The sequence below is a fragment of the Procambarus clarkii genome, chromosome 83 (genome assembly GCF_040958095.1).
Source record: "Procambarus clarkii isolate CNS0578487 chromosome 83, FALCON_Pclarkii_2.0, whole genome shotgun sequence".
NCBI lineage: Eukaryota > Metazoa > Arthropoda > Malacostraca > Decapoda > Cambaridae > Procambarus > Procambarus clarkii.
Genome location: NC_091232.1, coordinates 11,585,584 through 11,606,436, shown reverse-complemented (window position 1 = coordinate 11,606,436; position 20,853 = coordinate 11,585,584). Strand labels below are relative to the sequence as shown.

The 20,853-nt window shown below is 38.7% G+C and overlaps 4 protein-coding genes across 4 annotated transcripts in view; 2 read left to right on the top strand and 2 right to left on the bottom strand.

The window, feature by feature from the left end:
* Positions 1-2,960: 2,960 nt before the first annotated feature.
* Positions 2,961-9,059, bottom strand: LOC123768795 (uncharacterized). The gene is made up of 2 exons (XM_069316217.1): positions 8,955-9,059; positions 2,961-3,770 (listed from the first exon to the last, which is right to left on the bottom strand). The coding sequence occupies exons 1-2, from the start codon at positions 9,057-9,059 to the stop codon at positions 2,961-2,963; spliced, it is 915 nt and encodes a 304-aa protein (XP_069172318.1).
* Positions 9,060-11,459: 2,400 nt separating this feature from the next.
* On the top strand, positions 11,460-12,833 carry LOC123768846 (neurotrophin 1-like). Its single transcript, XM_045759636.2, has 2 exons — positions 11,460-11,511; positions 11,644-12,833. The coding sequence occupies exons 1-2, from the start codon at positions 11,494-11,496 to the stop codon at positions 12,487-12,489; spliced, it is 864 nt and encodes a 287-aa protein (XP_045615592.1). The 5' UTR covers positions 11,460-11,493; the 3' UTR covers positions 12,490-12,833.
* Positions 12,834-15,279: 2,446 nt separating this feature from the next.
* LOC123768847 (neurotrophin 1) lies at positions 15,280-16,624 on the top strand. The gene is made up of 2 exons (XM_045759637.2): positions 15,280-15,348; positions 15,499-16,624. The coding sequence occupies exons 1-2, from the start codon at positions 15,331-15,333 to the stop codon at positions 16,315-16,317; spliced, it is 837 nt and encodes a 278-aa protein (XP_045615593.1). The 5' UTR covers positions 15,280-15,330; the 3' UTR covers positions 16,318-16,624.
* A 3,812-nt stretch (positions 16,625-20,436) lies between these two features.
* LOC123768848 (neurotrophin 1-like) overlaps positions 20,437-20,853 on the bottom strand; it is a 1,631-nt gene continuing 1,214 nt past the window's right edge. The window contains exon 2 of the mRNA XM_069316164.1: positions 20,437-20,853. This exon is cut by the window's right edge and continues 1,030 nt beyond it. The gene's annotated coding sequence lies outside the window, so the exon portion shown is untranslated.

The following is a 20,853-nucleotide window of genomic DNA, read 5'->3' as shown; positions in this document are numbered from 1 at the left end:
ACACAGGCTACCTGTCTTCTACAAAACAAATTATTATTATTATTATTATTATTATTATTATTATTATTATTATTATTATTATTATAACGGTATTAGTGCTTTAGTTTAAACAAGTAAATAGTGTTTCAGATAAATGTTAATCGGTTTCCCATTGTCGGGGACAGAAAGCCTGTTTGGTTCATCGAAGCTTCCCCCAGAACAACTGCAAGCTAACTGTAATGAAAGAAGAGTGCAAAACAGAGTTAGAAATAGACTTATATGGCTATGTTTAAAGTATTTTTTTAGTGTGGCAATCTGGGCTTAAAGAAAGCTTAACACTTTCGCGCTCTCGGCGTTCAAAAAAAAATCATAACCCAGATGCTTTCGGCGCTTCGCGCGCCTATGCGGTAAGACCGAAAAAGTGTACACTCTTTTGACTGTCCTGACAATAATTGAAGGCGCACGTATTTAAATTTGGTATCACTGTGTTCGCAATAAAATTGTCTATAAGAACATATCTATAAAATGCCGCCAAAGCATAAGGATTATCAACACCAAATAAAAAACTATTCAGATCACAAGCCGAGAGCGCCAAACAGCAACAAAATGTTTCCACTCTCTTCATGGTTGCGAAGCCTACAGTTGTCCTACATCGCTAATTGTGGTATCATTGGAATCGCAATAAATTCTCTACACGGACATATGCATATAAATATAGATTCAATGTCGTAGCCCACCCAAAACAGTGTGGGAAGTGGCCGAAGTGTTACCCGCGGCGGCATATCGGCGAAACTCGCTTTGAAAAGTGTATATTCAATTCACTGTCCTGACATTATTTGTCGATGTATGTATTTCATTTTTGTACAATGTGCTCGCAATAGAATGTTCTATAAGAACATAAGTATTAAAGGTCACATAAGGATGCGTTGGACCGGCAACATATATAAAAACTATGTCGATTATACTCGTCGTGTCAATAATACAATTGTTTTACCACGATGATTCACTGCCACGCCGCTTTCTTTAATAAGCTGTTCGGCTATTAGAGAAAACGTAAATTTCATGGCAAACATTTGTAAACTATTCCCAAGTTGATCGGATAATAAATGGATTTTATACAAATATTTTTGCTCGTGACTCCCGAGAGGGGCACGCGTGCGGTGTGATTAATTATATTGGTGACAACGACGATCTGCAGGAATGCGCCAAAGGGTTTAATATACCAATGTGCTTTAATATACTTACTATTCTGTCTCATTTCATTTTTTTCTTGCAATGTATCTGTTATCATCTTATTAATTCTGCTAGAATTTACCTACTTAAAATTATCTGTTAGATTAAGGACCTGCCCGAAACGCTGTGCGTACTAGTGGCTTTACAAGATTGTAAATACGTATTCTCTCTATGTATTCTATGTATTCTCTCTAACCCAATGTACCTTCTTGTATATAAATAAATAAATAAATAAATAAATAAATAAATAAATAAATAAATAAAGATACACAGGTTTGGCATAATTTACATTTTCTTTCAACGCAGTTATGAGTGTAAAAAACGTTTCTATAAAGCAGTCCCTAAATTATTTTTAATTCAGTCATAACGTATAGAAGCCTGTTAGTTTTATCTAGAATCCCTGTCTAAGGGTGAGGCTGTCTACAAGGCTTTCCTTCCGGTTACTTGCCAAACCTAACGGGAATAATCTGTATGATCGAGTGACTCGCACATCATCCATCCAGCGAATTGGGGATTTTAGCATAAAAAATTATGTCGCCCTTCTTAACATGGTTTTATAGAAGCAAATGTGTCTTTACGCCAGGTTAAGTTTAACACATCCAGATTTAGTGGTACAAAGCAAGGTTAAGCGCCCAAAAGCCAGGTTAAGTGTAAACAGGAAGGATAGCACTAATTTCAGTAACCAATTCAGAGAACCTGTTAAATTCAGCAACAATCTGCTCTCAGAACTATAACAAAATCTGTCTTCAGATCACACACAGCCCCTCTGTTTAAGTCCTCTAATATGCTAAATATACATTCACGCCACTCATTCTCATGTGGTATTTACATGTACAAAATCTTGTTGCCAAATGCTAATCTTGATCTGAAACTTTTCCTTGATAGGTGTAATGAGCACCACACCAGAAATAAATATCTCTTTGATATCCCCAGAGTCAAACTAAATCTGTGCAAACACTCCATGCATACAAAAGGACCCAGTTTATGGAACTCACTCCTTGAAGAATAAAAAAAATCGTCCAACCTATTAAAAAGTAAAGCCAAAAAGTACCTAATTTCATCCTCATAATTTCCTACCTTGAGCTTCAAACTTACAATGCATCTTGTACCCACTTCCCCAATATTAGTACTTAAAACATATATCCTTACCAGTGTAATTTTATTGATATAAATTAATTTTATTTTATTACAAATCACCTTTGTTCATTTATATTGTAGATATTTGTTGATATAAAACCCTGCTACACTGTACTTTTCCATCTTACCTGATATGTTAGATTAAGGACCTAACGGAACACTATGCGTGTTAGTGGCTTTGCAAGAATGTACAAATACCAATCTTATGTAATCTCACCAACCCATTGTACCTTCTGGTGAACAAATTATTATTATTATGTTTAGCACTTGGCACAGATGCCAAGAGGAGGACATGAAAATAATAGATTGTGGCATTTTAAGTTAAAGCAATTTTGTATTTGGAAGAAACCTGATAAAAAATATAATAAATGTATGATTTTTATATACAACCTTTAAGTGTAAAGGCTTAAATTATAGATACATCACTAGATAATTAAATACACAGAGCATACTTCAGTGGAAACAAAATTCTTCAAGAGAATAAGAGAACTGCTTTCTCATGCTAGCTCGATTGCTGTGAGGTATCGTAATTGGTTAAGGAATCATCTACCATTTTCACGTAATGATATTTCATTGTTGACCTTCTTGGTATACTTTAATTATTCAATTACTTAGCCTCTCATTAGGAGACAATCGCAGCTGGCGGGCAGCTTGAAGGTCTCGATGGCGAAGGGGAAGTACTGGTCATAGGGGTCGTAGACGAGGAAGCGGTGGTAGATGGACTTCTGCAGGCACTTGAACTCGTAACACAATGGAACTATCTGACAGTTTTCCCCAGCTGTTAAACATTCCTCAACTCGTGCCGTCTGAGTGTATGTTTCATAGTTAACCTTGACGTTGTTGACAATGACCCGCCACTTGCCTTCATTATTTTGGACACGTAGAGGCTTAACGTAGGCGGTGTCTGAGGGACACAGGTACATCTCCTCCTGAAGGGTCTTAGGACGTCCGACGGAGTGTTCAGTAGTGAGGGTACCGACGTCAGCGTAGAGGGTGGTGAAGACGTAGTGGTGCTTTTGGATGGCCTGTTGAACATCATCAGTGGGATAATTGGCATCTTCAAGGCACCAGGTCTTGGTGGTGTTCACGGCGCAGGATGGAACTGTGTACTGGTGACGCGTGAAGTGGGGGTGAAAGTTGAGGTTGGGTTGTGGGGTAAATGTAAGTTGTGGGTAGAGCGTGGGTTGTAGGTACAAGATGGAATGCAGGTTGTATAGCAGCTGTGGATGGTAGATGGGTCGTGGGTAGATAGCAAGATGTGGATGGTAGGTAGGTCGTGGATAGAGAGTGGGTAAGATGGGCTGTGAGTGGTATAACAGCTTTGTTGTGTTGGTGGAGTGTGGATAGTGGAGAGAGGGATCAAAATAAACAGCTGGGTCTGTCGTGACATTTACAACGACCAGCGATACTATGACGGAGACCTGTAAAAACAAGGACCTGGTCAACTGGTACACAAATATACCAGAAAAATTTAATAACAAAAATATTCAGCCAAATATTTGTAAATAACTGTAATTACATATATGACAAACTGGTGGAAGTTAAGTCAATACACAATATTAAATGTGTACATTTGTCAAGAGAAACGAGCCAGTCCACATATTTACAAATTCTTTGAAAAGTAGGGCTAAGGAGCTAGAGTTCGACGTTACAGAACAAGTACCTAAAATACAACGTTTCGGTCCGTCCTGAATCATTATCAGTCTTGGCTCGACAATGATCCGGGTTGAACCCAAACGTTTTCACTTTGTTCACTTATAATGTGTTGGTTTAATATGTATTTGTTCCGGCCACGTTACTGTGAGTTTAACTACTGCAGGGAGTAGTAGTTAATGCGTAGTAGTAGTACTACTAATGCGTAGTAGTTATGGTGGAGTTGGCATGGCTGTTGAGGGCTGTTGTGGATGTTATTGTCGTTTTGGGGAGCAGCTAATGTGGAATTGGCATAAGACTCTCAACGTTACAGTACAATTAATGGTTTAGTTGTTACGAGCGAAGTCTATATGTTAGATAAACACGGCGTGTGGTCGATGTATACTCTGTATACCCTACACATCATTGTGTGTATCATCACATCATGATGTGTGTTATGGCTTGCGTACCACAGTCCTCTGCCGCCGTCTGACATTTGTAAATCCGTGTGACGTATTATTGCTTTAATGATGTAATGTGTTGGCTTGTCTCCAGTGTAAGGGTATATGAAGGTCGCTTGGCACTCAGCATAATGACTGAAGATGTCAACATTCCGCTAACGTGTATACAGTGTACTTTACACTACAAATAGTTGACCATACGAATTAGAAACAAATAACTTCTTGGTTGATGAATAATTTTCAATGGATCGGTGAGTTATATACCTTATATCACGGATTTATGCGGAGTTCTGTTTTTCCGCATAAATCGAATTTGGGTTTATTCGGACGTGAGCCGACAACTCTGGCTACTGACAATTTAATTGTTTGTTTAGTGAATACCTTGAGCAGACCTAGAGTATATTGGACTGGGTTCTGGGAGTTGTTTTACTCCCCAAACCCGGCTTGGGACTAATAACCAATGATAATTTGGTTCGTCAGGCTGTTGCTTGGCGCGGCCTGCAGGCCCATATATCCACTACTATCCAAATAATCAGACAAGTCTTTCAGCAACGTGTCTAAATTGAAGTTAGTGGCTTGAAATATTGGTGTTTTCACTTTCATTTTTGACACTTTGTCTGCCCGTCTTACAAAGGAAATTGATTGATTCACATTGATTCCAGTCACTATGTTCAATATATTCATTGATCTTCACAGCAATTATGAGCACCACACCAGAAATAAATATCTCTTTGATATCCCCAGAGTCAAACTAAATCTGTGCAAACACTCCATGCAAATAAAAGGACCCAGTTTATGGAACTCACTCCTTGACGAATACAAAAAATCGTCCAACTTATTAAAAAGTAAAACCAAAAAGTACCTAATTTAATCCTCATAGTTTCCTACCTTGTGCTTCAAACTCACACTGTATTTTATACTACCCACTTTCCCAAATATTAAAACTTAAGACATATTTATCCTTACCAGTGTAATCACCTCTATCAACTTATATTGTAGTTATTTGTTGATATAAAACTTTGCTTCAATGTACCTTTTCATCTTACCTGATATGTTAGATTAAGGACCTGGCCCGAAGCGCTATGCGTGTCAGTGGCTTTGCAAGAATGTACAAATACCAATCTTATGTAATCTCACCAACCCATTGTACTTTCTTACAAATAAATTATTATTATCATGGCTCGTCAGGGGTAACCTTTAATTCCCATATGCAAACATTTTCTAAGTACAAAATACTAGGTCAATGTTTAGCCTCAAAATACGTAACCCTGAAGAAAGGTATAAAGCTAAACTCTTCATTTCACTTCTTGCTAATGACGCTGGCTAACCGCTGTGGCCCCACACTTACCAACCACGCGGCGGACATGGTGGAGAGTGATGACTGCTGATGACTACTGACCAGTACTACAGCATCTGACTCATCTGCCCCTGGTCTTATATACAGGTCTTGCCCGTATCGCTGTACGCCCTCCTGGGTTTATTTTTGAATGGAACTTTGTGCGTTTACATATTCTAAAATGCCATATTACGTGTCAGTATATTTAAATATCTGGGCCTGACGACTGCTCTGTTGCCTAATACCAACGGACCAATGACATGCTTCCCGAGTAATCTTATAAACTTTTTTTAGACGCGCGCGCGCACACACACACACACATACACACACACACACACACACACACACACACACACACACACACACACACACACACACACACACACACACACACACACACACACACACACACACACACACACACACATTAATCTAATCATGTTAACGTCTAACGTAATGCTCTTCTAATTTTCTAATAGTACTGTCACTTCACCTAATAACAACATTTAATTCCCTTCTTCTCACACACGACGGTCATTTTCACCTCACTTCTCTAGCCACGTGAATATTCAAGTGCGGATAATCACTAAACAAACCTTTAACAATATGTTTGCAATAAATGACAAAGTAGTTGTAATAATCATGAATTAATGATGTGTACAGGGAAACATAATTATTAATGATGTGTACAGGTATAATCATGAATTAATGTGTGTTCTGAGTAGAAATATAATTTTTCCGTAGATAGCATCAAAGTAGATAAGAAGACAACATAAATTGCTTGTTATAAAAATCACAAAAAATATATAAAAGTTAAATTTTAATTGAAGGTGAAAATATATTACACCAGTATAGAACTTTTTAGTTGTCAAGAATATCTTAACAACAAAATATAATATAATTTATAGTTAAGAAAAATGAAAAATAACACAAAATGTAGCTTTAGCTTTTAGGTATCAGATTATCTGCCAAGTGAAGCGTAAATAAATATAAATAATAATACTTATAATAATAGTACAAAGTATAATGATAAAACGAATTATAAAGATAACAATAATAATAATGACAATAACAAAACGATAACAAGAATAGCAACAAACAACAGCAATGTTTAACTCTAAAAATCGCTACCTAATCACATCCTTCTTAATCGCTGAAGTAACTTTCCTAAACCTCCAAAATCTGCCAAGGACGATAAAGCACATCACTCTCACGGAGGGAGGGAGACTACTCCTGTCACAACCACAACAGTGCAAGTAAAAAGCACTCCGTCTTTTGTTTTGAGCTATTATATATCCATATAGGTGCGAAATGACAGTTTTCTTATATGTATTGTTTTTTACATTTTCATTATTTGAGAGAGAGAGAGAGAGAGAGAGAGAGGAAGGGAACTATTATTAATTCATTATTATCATTATTATTTTTATTTAATTTAACCTAAGCAAAAGATCTGATAGTTAGATTAATATATGTAATTGCAAAACACGGAAGAAATATTTACCTAAAAATATGAAATTTAACGGGCTAAAGTGGCTAAAGTCACATATAATGTATTTTGTGCTTTTTCTCCATATTTGAGATTTGGAAGCTGGATTATTTAGATAGACCATCTGAATTCTTGAACACTAATTAAGTATCACAATCAGACATCAGGTAAACACACTGCCCTATGTTTTCTATTCTATTGTCACTTGTTCATCCATCAACACAATCTGCCAAAAAGAAGATAAAACCTAATAAATAAATAAATACATATGTTCCAGCCATAGTCACCAGATTATGAATCTCCAAATTTAGAAAATACAGGAAAAGAATGTGTGGTAAACTCCCGGAGATTTCAACGCCGCGCCCTATAGAAAACGATCCAAATACCTGGCGCACAATGCGGAGAGCTGTTGACAAGTCTTACATATGATAATTCAACCCGAAGAATTGTTTATTTTGTATTCTTTAATTTGTCCTAATTTTACAAAAGTAATGAACGATTCATGTATATATATATATATATATATATATATATATATATATATATATATATATATATATATATATATATATATATATATATATATATATATACGTATATATATATGTATACGTATATATATATGTATATATATATATATATATATATATATATATATATATATATATATATATATATATATATAACTAGCATAATTTAATTAAAGTTATTTACCAGTGATGCAATAAACGGGCTGAATATAAGTTAGTATATGAAAATATTATAACGATAATAATCGTTATTATTATTATTATCATTTATTTCTTTGAATTAATTGTTTTGATGAACAAATCCACAAGGGCTGTGATATATTCATTTTATATATCACGCTATTGTGATTTCTGTGTGTAATTGTTTTGATCTTATAAAAGCTAGATTTGAACTTCGATGTTGTTAAATGTAGCAGTGGTGGAACACCTGAGAATCTGGAGGTACAGCATTTAGGGAGGTGAATTAAGTTCGCATTGCATTAAATGTGAGGCTTTGTCTTCAATATTAATTACGGGCTCACTATAGCCCGTGCTACATGGACATTTCGTTCTGAGTAGCTAAATCTAAAGCAGCAAAAAACTCAACATTGTCCAATAAAGTTAGATAGAACTGTAGACAGGATTTCCATGATTAGTAGTACGAACTAAATGCTTACCTTAATTTGTGACCTATGAAACGTTATAACATACATATGCACGCACATGTACGCACACACACATACATAGTAGATACACATGAGTGAAGAGAGAGAAAGGGAGGGAGAGTAATAATAAAAAGAAACTATGTCAGGTTGGAGGCGTGGCGGCTGACTGTAAGGTCCTGCTGGGCAGGTAATTCCACCACACAGTTCGAATTGTTACCGACATTGAACATTTGTTTTCACACTGTTGAGGAGGTATACTGCAGCACAGTCGTCTGGCTTTATGCTCAACTGACGGAGGCTACGTGTCGTTTTTCCATCCTTTGGTCCTCTAGTTACAGCTGTCTCAATCTTTCATTCACTCTCCTTTTCATATTTGATCAGTTCACCGAGGGTTGACCCTCGAAATCAACAGCAACCGAGGAAGTTATTACAGAAGACTGCCTTAGGGATGAGAGGTATTCATGTGGTCTGGCCGAGACATGTTTCTCAGTGTGGTTATAAGCAAGTGCCACTTACCACACCCACAGGTTGGCCAAGGCAAGCCCTTGCCTCAGGTGCCGTCACCGTCATTACCTGAAGGCGGGGGCCTTGATGAGGATGTTCCTCCTCTTGGTGACGCATCTCGCCGAAACTTAGGGAGTGGGAAGGTGACTCTTCTTGAAGCTTTCCACTTAAGAACGCAACAAATTCCATTTGGAAGTTTTCCTAATGGGAGCAATAGGGCCTCTTTCCATCACTTTCCATTTGAAGATGAAAGGAATTGTTTTTCTGTGACTATTATTTTAATTAGTGCATTACAATTCAAATCAAAGGTAAATAATCTGAAAATACTAAAAATAGAAATAATAATAATAATAATAATAATAATAATAATAATAATAATAAAAACACTAGAAGTTCTGCATACCCACATTGCTGCAGATAACAGTACAGTAATGATACAGTACTACTTTGCGACATTTAAAGTATCTACACATCTATGATGGCATATTTAGGCAAGTATGTAAGTAGTTTTGTAGATTACTAGGTCGGAAGACTTCTAATCAAGAATGTTGGTCTATATCTAGCCTGGTATTTTTGTATATATTTAGGTAAGAATGTTAGTAGATATATATAGGCTAGTATGTTCATAGATATGTATATATAGGCTAGTGTGTTCATAAATATCTAGGCAGGTATGTCAGTAGATATCTCGGCAAGTGTATAATCGATATACTATATAGTCGATGATAGTCGATGTTGGCAAACATATAAGCAAGTACGTTGATAGATATCTAGGCTAATATATTGGTAGATATGTAAGGGAGTGTATTGGTAGATATCAAAGCAATATACTGGGAAATATCTAAGCGAGTATGTTGGTAGAAAGACTCACTGATAGTTTTATCGAAAAATGACAGAATATATTGCATATGCCCCCATGTTCGTTTACGAATATATAAACTAACTAGCAGCATAACATATAATTTAGAAAGCACATATACATATAGTCATGTCGCAGCTGCGTAAATGTATACACACACACATTCAGTCGATCGGTCAGTGCTCTGGGGTCGTAGTCCTAAGGAACGGGTTCGATTCCCGTTCGATGCAACAACAAATGGACAGTTTCTTACACCTGATGCCTCTGTTCACCTAAAAGTAAATAGGTACCTGGGAGAAACACAGATGCGACGGGCGGCATCCTTGGGATGTGTGTGTGAGAGAGGGAGAGAGAGAGAGAGAGAGAGAGAGAGAGAGAGAGAGAGAGAGAGAGAGAGAGAGAGAGAGAGAGAGAGAGAGAGAGAGAGAGAGAGAGAAACAAGTAGTAGATTACAATTATGTCGGGAGTCAGTATAGACAACTGTCGGTTAAAAAGTCAGGGTCCAAGCTCGATCCTGCAGGCACAGAGAGTAAATACACACACACATATATAAACACACAGACACGCACACATACACACGTGACCGCCCTCTGGTATGTAATTAGTGGAGCAGCTTGAGGTAAAGATGGAGAGGGGGCGGTGGAAGGGGGCGCCTGGTCACCATTTCATCAACAGTCGTTGTGGTCAGACCCAGACTGTGCTCCCCTTTGGCGCTGTTATGGTCTGAGGTGACAGTAACAAATGGTGGTGACTGGTGGGGGCTGTGACTGACGATTGTGGTAATTGTAACCATTATGGTAACTTATCATTGAGGTGTGTATGGTGACTGGGGGGAATATAGTGGTAATGATGAGTATAGTGATTATATAATGGCTGTAGAGACTGATATACGTTTTTTTTTAGATTGAGGTGATTGTGACATTTATGGTGATTGGATATACTTGAATATCCACATATGTTGTATTTAGAAATATACAACATAACTGCGAAATGGTAAACATTCTCTACCCTGCTACTTCCTTGTAGTAACTATCCAAAGGAATTAGCTTCTTACTTTGTAAGTTACTTTATAAATAATATTTCTCTGAAGCAAACACACTTGTCACATCACTCTTGGGATTCACGCAATTGTATTTCACCCAGCTGTTTTGCAACTTCACTTTGCAGGTTACAGTTAGTGGCAAGTCTGATTATACAAATTATTTCACACACACACACACACACACACACACACACACACACACACACACACACACACACACACACACACACACACAAACTAACGAAAAACAACAAACCCAAAAAAAAGGGATGCAACAGGTTCGTTTCTGAGTTGAGGGATTTTAGCAACGAGACCAAACTGAACTTCTCCACACTGGAAGAGAGGAATAATATGCGAGGACACGATAATGACGTATTCTGTAATAACGTCTAAGCAATATGGATTTGATTGTTAAGTTTCTGGAATCAACTGGACCTCAGCCAATCAGCCACGGCGGTATCCGCCGCTTAGTCATCGCTCTACGGGTGAACCTGTGGAGGGACTTAACAAGAACTTTCACCTCTACAGAGCTAGTATTATTTTTCTATTTTAAGAGCAAGGGCGATGTGTTCCTAAATCTCAGTATATATATATATGACTGACGGGGCCGGGAGAGGCATAGTTCCATTCATCACTCAAGTTCCTCCAACATGTCTCTAAGGGTTGTGGTAAGTAAGCGGCGAATATCGGGTTTAGATAGAACGTCAGAAACATAGTTGCTTGATTAAAAATAATTACGTAGTTGTTAAAAGAATATCGATGATTGAAAGTTAATTTGAAATTGTTTTTTACCCTTGCAGGTGTCGTTGGCTGTATTGGCCATTGGTCTCGCCGAACATGGCTCCAATGTAAGGGTCAGTCACTATGGCACTCCGTATGCCACCTCCCCCAGGCCCACGTATCCTCCAACTCCTTCATATACTCCTCGCCCAACATATCAGCCGCGACCTACATACAAGCCAGAGCCTACCTATCGCCCTAAACCAACCTATCGTCCAAAGCCTACCTATCCCACTCAGCCTACGTATCGCCCCCAGCCAGCCTATCCCCCACCCCCTTCCTATCCCACGAAGCCTGCCTATCCTCCCCAAACCCCCGCCTATGGCCCAACACCGGCCTACGGGCCTCAACCTTCATATGGGGCCCCCGCCTGTGCTGCTCAAACCGGCAAGCCTTGGTGTATCAACGATAAGGAGTACCCAGCCTACGAGGTCCAGCAAGCTGCCAACCAACACAAGGAGAAACTTCTCACCCTTTACGCCGACGTTGCAGACCTGGACACAAAGCTTTCCGTCGACGGTCTCAAAACCCTTTATGAGGAGACTTATCTCTGTCCCTCTGAGACCGAATACGTCAGGCTTCTGCGAGCCCAGAACACCGACGGAAAGTGGCGCATCATCGTTAACAACATTCAGGTAGATTACAAGGATTTCACCCAAACTACCCGCATTGAGGAGTGCCTTAAGCAAGGGAATGCCTGTCCTCTAGTGCCTCAGTGTTACGAGTCCAAGTGCCTGCAGAAGTCCATCTACCACCGCTTCATCGTCTACGACCCCTATGATCAGTACTTCCCCTTCGCCATCGAGACCTTCAAGCTCCCCGCTAGCTGCGCCTGTCTCCTGGGCGCCTCTAACATCGAGTACTAGAGCCAAGATAACGTAAAACACTTATTAAGAATAACGATGAATCTGATCTGAGATCAAGAACCTTCCGTGCCTTAATCTTTTCCTTTGCATAATTTAGGAGCAAGAACGAGTGGTATTCTGTGTTGACAATACAACTGGCTCAGGATCCACAGTCCCTGGCATAACTCACACAACGATGAGCTAAATGAAGAAAGCAGTTCTCTAGTCATCCACTGTGATACTATGTATGATATATTTTTATATGTAAACTTATTTATTTAGATACTTTATATCTTTTATTTCTGGCATTGGAGAAATACATTTTGAACACAGCATCATTGTACTTTGTATTTTCCTCAATTATTTTCCGTGCACACATTATAAATGTTGCATCCACAGAAAATCTTATGTTTCAATAAATACATGAAAACTTAAAAAGAATCTCTGTAACAATTATTTTTGTTCCTGGGTAGTAAGTGTTATTTTCTGATTGTTTGTACCTCCAAAGTTACTAAGACGCCATAATGAAGACTCTTGAAAGCCCCTGAAGGCTGCCGACTCACGAAACAATGTTTCACAACTTTAGACATGGCGTCGGCAGCCTTCAAGTGACCTTCAAGATAGCTTCCCAGCTAAGCTGTCGAGGGTAAAAGTGAAAGGAAAGTTCTCCCTCCTTTCATTCTCTTTCCCACCCTCTCTCCCTCCCTCCCTCCCTCCCTCCCTCCCTCCCTCCCTCCCCACCCTCCCTGCCTCCCGTTTTCTCTCTTCCTCCTCCCCTCCCTTCAGTTCTCTCCCCCTCTCTGGATTCTCTCTCACTCTCACACAGAACATGCAATATATGTGTCCAGCAAACACAAACACAATAATTTATTTAGAAAACAAATTATTATCTACTACTGTTACGTTGACAAGACGTTGTAACAACGTTGTGTGTGTGATATGATCACCTGAAAATATGTTAAAACGCTATGGAAAACTAAACCCACATTTCAGACTTCATACAAGTCTTTGGCTGCCAACATAGAAGCCAGTCTTACTTAAATGGAGGCATGGAGATCGATCCCGACCCCACCTATGACACTGTCCATACAAATGTTAGTCACTATGGAAAGTTGTGTGAGGTTAATAACTAGTGTCTGGCCTGCTACCTCGGACACAAAAAAAACTGTTACAGACAATGAGTCACAATGAAATGGCTGAAGATATGATAACCAAACCACATATCAGAAATGAAGAAACAATAAAGTTTCGGTCTGTTCTGAACCATTTTCAAGTTAATGGTCAAGGTCGGAACGAAACATCGTCGTTTCTTAACTTTCTTACGTGTGGTTTGGTCATCAAACATACATTATCTTTTATAGATATGGATAATGACAATAATACACAATAGTGTAACGTACCTATGAGAAAATCTCTTGAAGCAATATGGTAGAATTTAACTCGTGTCTTGGGTTACCCCAGACGGCCGCAGGATGAGCTTAAAAACCCATCCCGAGGTTCTACTCAACTTACAGGTGGGTATTAGGAAGGACCTGAGCTGGTACCAAAATAAAATTTAGACATGTTGTCCGTCTACAACCTGGAGTAGTAATGCAGTTCTCCAACCAAAAGTTCTCGTCGATGCACAATGAAATTACAATAGAGTGATTCTCTCTCGTTCTCTCTCTCTCACACACACACACACATTCTATATATATATATATATATATATATATATATATATATATATATATATATATATATATATATATATATATATATATATATATATATATATATGTATGTATATCACTAAGAACTCTTTGACCCGGCCAGGATTCGAACCCATGCCGTCCAGGATCACCCCTAAACGTACACAGTACCGTGACCACCGCACCAATGATCGTCTATAAGGATTGGTCAGTCGTGGCGCTTATTAACTAAGCTCCCTGACTGACTAACCCCCGACGACACTCATGGATCCATTTGGGTACAGTTTTTCATCAAATTCTGGCGCATGCACGGGCCGCACTGAGTCTAACATGTGTGAGAAAGCTGCATGAACGCGCAAGCCATATATCACTAAGAACTCTTTGACCCGGCCAGGATTCGAACCCATGCCGTCCTTGCTATATATATATATATTATATATATATATATATATATATATATATATATATATATATATATATATATATATATATATATATATATATATATATGTCGTACCTAGTAGCCAGAACGCACTTGTCAGCCTACTATGCAAGGCCCTATTTGCCTAATAAGCCAAGTTTTCCTGAATTAATATATTTTCTATAATTTTTTTCTTATGAAATGATAAAGCTACCCATTTGATTATGTATGAGGTCAATTTTTTTTATTGAAGTTAAAATTAACATAGACATATGACCGAACCTAACCAACCTAACCTAACCTAACCTATCTTTATAGGTTAGGTTAGGTTAGGTAGCCGAAAAAGTTAGGTTAGGTTTGGTTAGGTAGCCGAAAAAGTTAGGTTAGGTTAGGTTAGGTAGGTTAGGTAGTCGAAAAACAATTAATTCATGAAAACTTGGCTTATTAGGCAAATCGGGCCTTGCATAGTAGGCTGAGAAGTGCGTTCTGGCTACTAGGTACGACATTCCATTCATGCATCTCAATCACACTGATCTTCATAAACAGCTAACCAGCTACAGAAGGGTCTGCTATTTACTCAGTACTCGAAGGGTGAGCTTGTGGGATTTTAGCGAGAACTTTCACCTCTACAGCGTCAGTGTGTTAGTGTTACATTTTAAGAACAAGGGCGTTGTACGTGTGGGAGTCAGTATATAAGGCAGACGAGGCCGGGAGAAGCACAGTTCCATTTCTCACTCAGGTTCCTCCAACATGGCTCTGAGGTTTGTGGTAAGTAAGCAGTCATCATTCTCTAACTGCTGATATACACGAAAATGTAAAAAAAATGGAGATGGTCGACTCCATAATAATAATAATAATAATGTTGTTATAAGTAGTATGATAAACAAATGCTTATTCTGACTCATTATATTTTCACAGGTGTCGTTGGCTGTGATGGCCGTTGTTCTTGCCGAACTTCCCCCGCCTCCTTATACCCCATCCTATCATCCAACACGACCTACATACAAGCCGCAACCTACCTATCGTCCACAACCTACCTATCGCCCAAAACCTACATATCGCCCAAAGCCTACCTATCCCACTCAGCCTACGTATCGCCCTCAGCCTGCCTATCCCCCTAAGCCTGCCTATCCCCCCCATACCCCTGCCTATCCTCCCCAAACCCCTGCCTATCCTCCCCAAACCCCCGCCTATGGCCCAACACCGGCCTACGGGCCTCAACCTTCATATGGGGCCCCCGCCTGTGCTGCTCAAACCGGCAAGCCTTGGTGTATCAACGATAAGGAGTACCCAGCCTACGAGGTCCAGCAAGCTGCCAACCAACACAAGGAGAAACTTCTCACCCTTTACACCGACGTTGCAGACCTGGACACAAAGCTTTCCGTCGACGGTCTCAAAACCCTTTATGAGGAGACTTATCTCTGTCCCTCTGAGACCGAATACGTCAGGCTTCTGCGAGCCCAGAACACCGACGGAAAGTGGCGCATCATCGTTAACAACATTCAGGTAGATTACAAGGATTTCACCCAAACTACCCGCATTGAGGAGTGCCTTAAGCACGGTAATGCCTGTCCTCTAGTGCCTCAGTGTTACGAGTCCAAGTGCCTGCAAAAGTCCATCTACCACCGCTTCATCGTCTACGACCCCTATGATCAGTACTTCCCCTTCGCCATCGAGACTTTCAAGCTCCCCGCTAGCTGCGCCTGTCTCCTGGGCGCCTCTAACATCCAGTACTAGAGCCAAGACATTGTAAATCACTCACTGAGAATAACGATGAATCTGACCTGGGCTCAAGAACCTTCCGTGACTTAATCTTTTCCTTTGCATAATTTAGGAGCAAGAACGAGTGGTATTCTGTGTTGACAATACAACTGGCTCAGGATCCACAGTCCCTGGCATAACTCACACAACGATGAGCTAAATGAAGAAAGCAGTTCTCTAGTCATCCACTGTGACACTATGTATGTTATATCTGTATACTTATTTATTTAGATAAGATCTTTAACTTCTGGGACTGGATAAATATATTTTGAACAGAACATCATTGTACTTTGTATTTCCTTCAAAGAGAACATTACATTAATGCATACACAGGTTTAAACTAAAAACTTAAAAAGTATATTTTTATAAAGTGTTGAATAACATGCTTCAACTGACCTGTCTGGTACTTCCTTGTAGTGTTTCACTCAGAGTGAACATTGCTTTCACTCTCTGTCCTGTAATTTATTTATATAGTGTCTCGGGGGAATATGAATAGCGATGTATGATTAAAACGACTGAGCAACAGTATTAACAAATATCTAAATATATATATGTAGATATTAAAAAATACATAATTACCCTTTGAGAAACTGAAAAAACACCTTATCGTCACTTGAAAACTTACATAATACGACATTATAAATGAAAATATCCAAAATTAAGCCCTGCAATATCTCAGAAGTACGTGCGTTAGGTCTCAGTTATTTGAATGATATTTTGTTGCATCTTACACCTCTTATCATATTAATCTCTCTAGCATGATTCTGTGAATGTTGATCTGAAATACGGGTGGGGAATGGTGATGAAAAGCATGGAGCACTTTCTTTTCTGACCAGCCTCAAAGCGGGTTTAAAATCCACTTTGATCATTGACTTTTGATCTGAAATGTTGGTAAATATACACAAGTTCTACCGGCAGCTGCCTCACAGTCTTAGGTGATCTTACATATAAACTGGTTTGTTTACAACAAATTGGCCACTTACTGAATTGCTATTCTCGTGGCAGCCTTAGCGACGAAACATCGGAGAAAATAACCAACCGCGATTGACGTGTTTCATACATGCTTCATTTGTTTAAATACACATAGGAAAGCACCAGAAAAAAGGGGGTCTGCTAACCTCCGGTACACTGCTGACCAAGCACGTTTTGGTGAATCTTGTGAGTTCCGAAAATATTAAATTCGGCAGAGTCGAGGTTTTGTTTGATGTACTGAAGTCTCACTCTTGTGAAACCGCTCTCTGATCCAGTTGGAAAAGACAAAGTTCACCTTGAGGGCGGTGGGAATCCAAGTGGGAATCCATTAGAACCAAGGTAATTATGTATAAGCAAACACTACCGTAATTAAATTAACAAAACTAGCGTAATTGTTGAGGTAACACGGACCTCTTCCAGGGCAGCGCGTGTTAATAAACAAAAGCCCAAATGATCGTTAATCCAGCAGCAACCCGTCCTCAGAACAAGTCCATTCCATCCAGCGGTCTACCCCAAAGACGCAGTCATGAATTTTAATATGATGTTCGTTCAAAATATAAATTTTCTTAAATATAAATTAATATTGTTATATATTAGCATAGTAGTAGTAGGCATCCATCAGTCTCAGGAGCTGATGCATATTTAAATATACTGTGCATATTTAAGCATTGGTTAGGTTAGGTTAGGTGTTTAGGTTCTGTTGTCTATTATTTGTATTTGTAGTACGTGGGTGAAGCATTTCAACCCGTCCTCGACTCAAGTCCATTACATCCAGTGGTCGACCCCACAGACGCATTCATAATTTTTTACATGCTGTTCATTCAAAACGGGAATTTTCTCAAATATAAATTAATATTATAATATATTAGCATATTGTGCATATATAGGCATAGTTTAGGTTAGGTTATTTGTATTTGTAGTACGTGGGTGAAGCAATTACAGCGTTGTGGTTCGAACAAAAGTCGTCAGCGAAGCACTTGTTCCGGAAGTGTTCAGACGTCATCAGTTGTGAGTCGTTTGTGTAATCTGTTTTTCATTCATAAACAGTGGGTGGTGGACGGCCGCTGCCCTAACGAGCCTGCTCTGAGGACAGGTTGCACAGGTTAATAAAATATCACCGTGACCTCAGAACTCCTTAATTCAAAGAGTGCGTCTCTTAGTTGAGCGGCGGGGAAAATACTTCATTGACCTGCATGTACTATCTACAGTTAGCAAACGAGATAAGTGGCTAAAATTTCTGGTAGCAGATAATTTTGAGTGAAACACTTTCTGGTAGTAGATAATTTTGAGTGAAACACTTTCTGGTAGTAGATAATTTTGAGTGAAACACTTTCTGGTAGTAGATAATTTTGAGTGAAACACTTTCTGGTAGTAGATAATTTTGAGTGAAACACTTTCTGGTAGTAGATAATTTTGAGTGAAACACTTTCTGGTAGTAGATAATTTTGAGTGAAACACTTTCTGGTAGTAGATAATTTTGAGTGAAACACTTTCAGGATTGCAGCATTTTTTTGTTTCCTCTTTAGATAACACCATTGGCTTGTAGTGCTCAGTCACACGTATTAGGAGCGAGGCCCCGCGTCTACCTCAGTATGCGCACCGATTGTCATTTGTAGAGCAGCTTTAGGTATGCCAGGCACCAACACACACACATGTGCTGCTAATATATTTTTTCAACATGCTATTGTTGAAAATATTGTAGTGGTAAGACACTCGCCTGGCGTTCCGCGAGCGCTATGTCATGGGTTCGTATCCTGGCCGGGGAGGATTTACTGGGCGCAATTCCTTAACTTGCCTCTGTTTAACGCAACAGTAAAATGTGTATTTGGATGAAAAAACGATTCTTCGCGGCAGGGGATCGTATTCCAGGGACCAGCCCGAAACGCTACGCGTACTAGTGGCTGTACAAGAATGTACCAACTCTTGTATATATCTCAAAAAAAAAAGAAGCAGACCTTTGTAGTCTCTTCACGAAGCCACAGTTCTTCAGATGCTAGAGAATTGTCTTTACGGACACCACGGCCTCTTCAGAACAGCCTTCACAACAATGGTAAATACCTACTTCTGAATATTGTTGAGTAATAAGAGCTCGCTATTTCCACTGTGTTAGTTAAAGTGACGGAAGAAATAATTATTATTAGCTGTGATTTCTTACGCGCGTTCAAAGCACCAATATTGAAACACTCTCAATTTTCATTCAATTTGGCCGGAATCACTAAATATTAAGCATTGCAAATGGCACTAATGTTATTTTATTTGAAATAATAAAGTCGTCAGGTAAATAAATGACTTGCATGATGCAGATGTCGACCACACGTAAACTGTTTGTCCAACCCCCTTACAGAGTGGCCAATTTACCACTCTCATATTCTTAGTATTAAGTGCAGTATGTCTCCATTATGCCCATCAGTGACTCGAAGATTATTGTTTATGTATTAAATTTCTTGAAGTTGATTCCTTCCGCTTCTTTAATTTGAACAAACTTGTACATCTTCTTGATGGCAGCTAATCTGAGAAAGAGTTTATTGGGCAAAGTTCCCTGTTTGGTGATTAGAGCTAAGTCCTTGTTATAGCGTCCTTGTTGTGTTTGTATAATTCTAATTATTTTCTAAGGAAACTTCAAACATTTACTTAATTATCCATAAGATAATAATTAAAGATTATTAAAAATAACGTATCTATGTCTAGTTACTGTTAATGCTTTTTTCTCGTTAATGTGATGATTATTTGATTTTGACTTTGTCAGTAAATCAGAAATATGTAATTATTAATTGCATCTCCTCGCCCTTAATTATAGGCTATTATTTACATTTAAAATAGCCACTAGTATTTGATTTAACACACATTTTATGACGTGTTTGTATATGATTTTAGAAGTAATATTGATTGTATGATACATTAACGAGTATTGGATACACTGATTGGTACTAGATACACTGTCTGGTGTTGGATATTCTGACTGATGATACTTTGACTCGTGTTGAATACAATGACTGATGTTGGATATTACATTATCATTTCGTGTGGCTGTAAACCATTATGAGGCCAGTATAGAAGTTTTGGGACTTGGAACGGAGACATTCCTAACACCTATCTTCACAGGGCCCTAAAAAAACACATCAGTTATCTTAGCTAAACATTTTATTTGTTCCGAGCCAGATGCTGAAGTTCACAATTATAGTTGTAAACAAAATATTTACATATAGATTTATATATTATTTCACATCAAGATGACTAGAGAACTGCTTTCTTCACGTAACGTCTTTGTTGAATGATAGGCCAGGGACGGTGGCCCCTGCACCTGCTGTGTTGATGATGCAGGCGACCACCCGCTCGTGCTCCTATAATATTTTTTTTTTTTTTTTTTTTTTTTTTTTTTTTGAGATATATACAAGAGTTGTTACATTCTTGTACAGCCACTAGTACGCGTAGCGTTTCGGGCAAGTCCTTAATCCTATGGTCCCTGGAATACGATCCCCTGCCGCGAAGAATCGTTTTTTCATCCAAGTACACATTTTACTGTTGCGTTAAACAGAGGCT

What these genes read in the sequence shown, in the direction of transcription:
- LOC123768795 (XM_069316217.1), bottom strand. Translation starts at nt 9,059, where the DNA reads ATGCGTCACCAAGAGGAGGAACATCCTCATCAAGGCCCCCGCCTTCAG. An exon ending in TTGGCCAACCTGTGGGTGTG is followed by an intron (nt 3,771 to 8,954) that starts GTAAGTGGCACT and finishes TTGTTTTTACAG; the next exon opens with GTCTCCGTCATAGTATCGCT.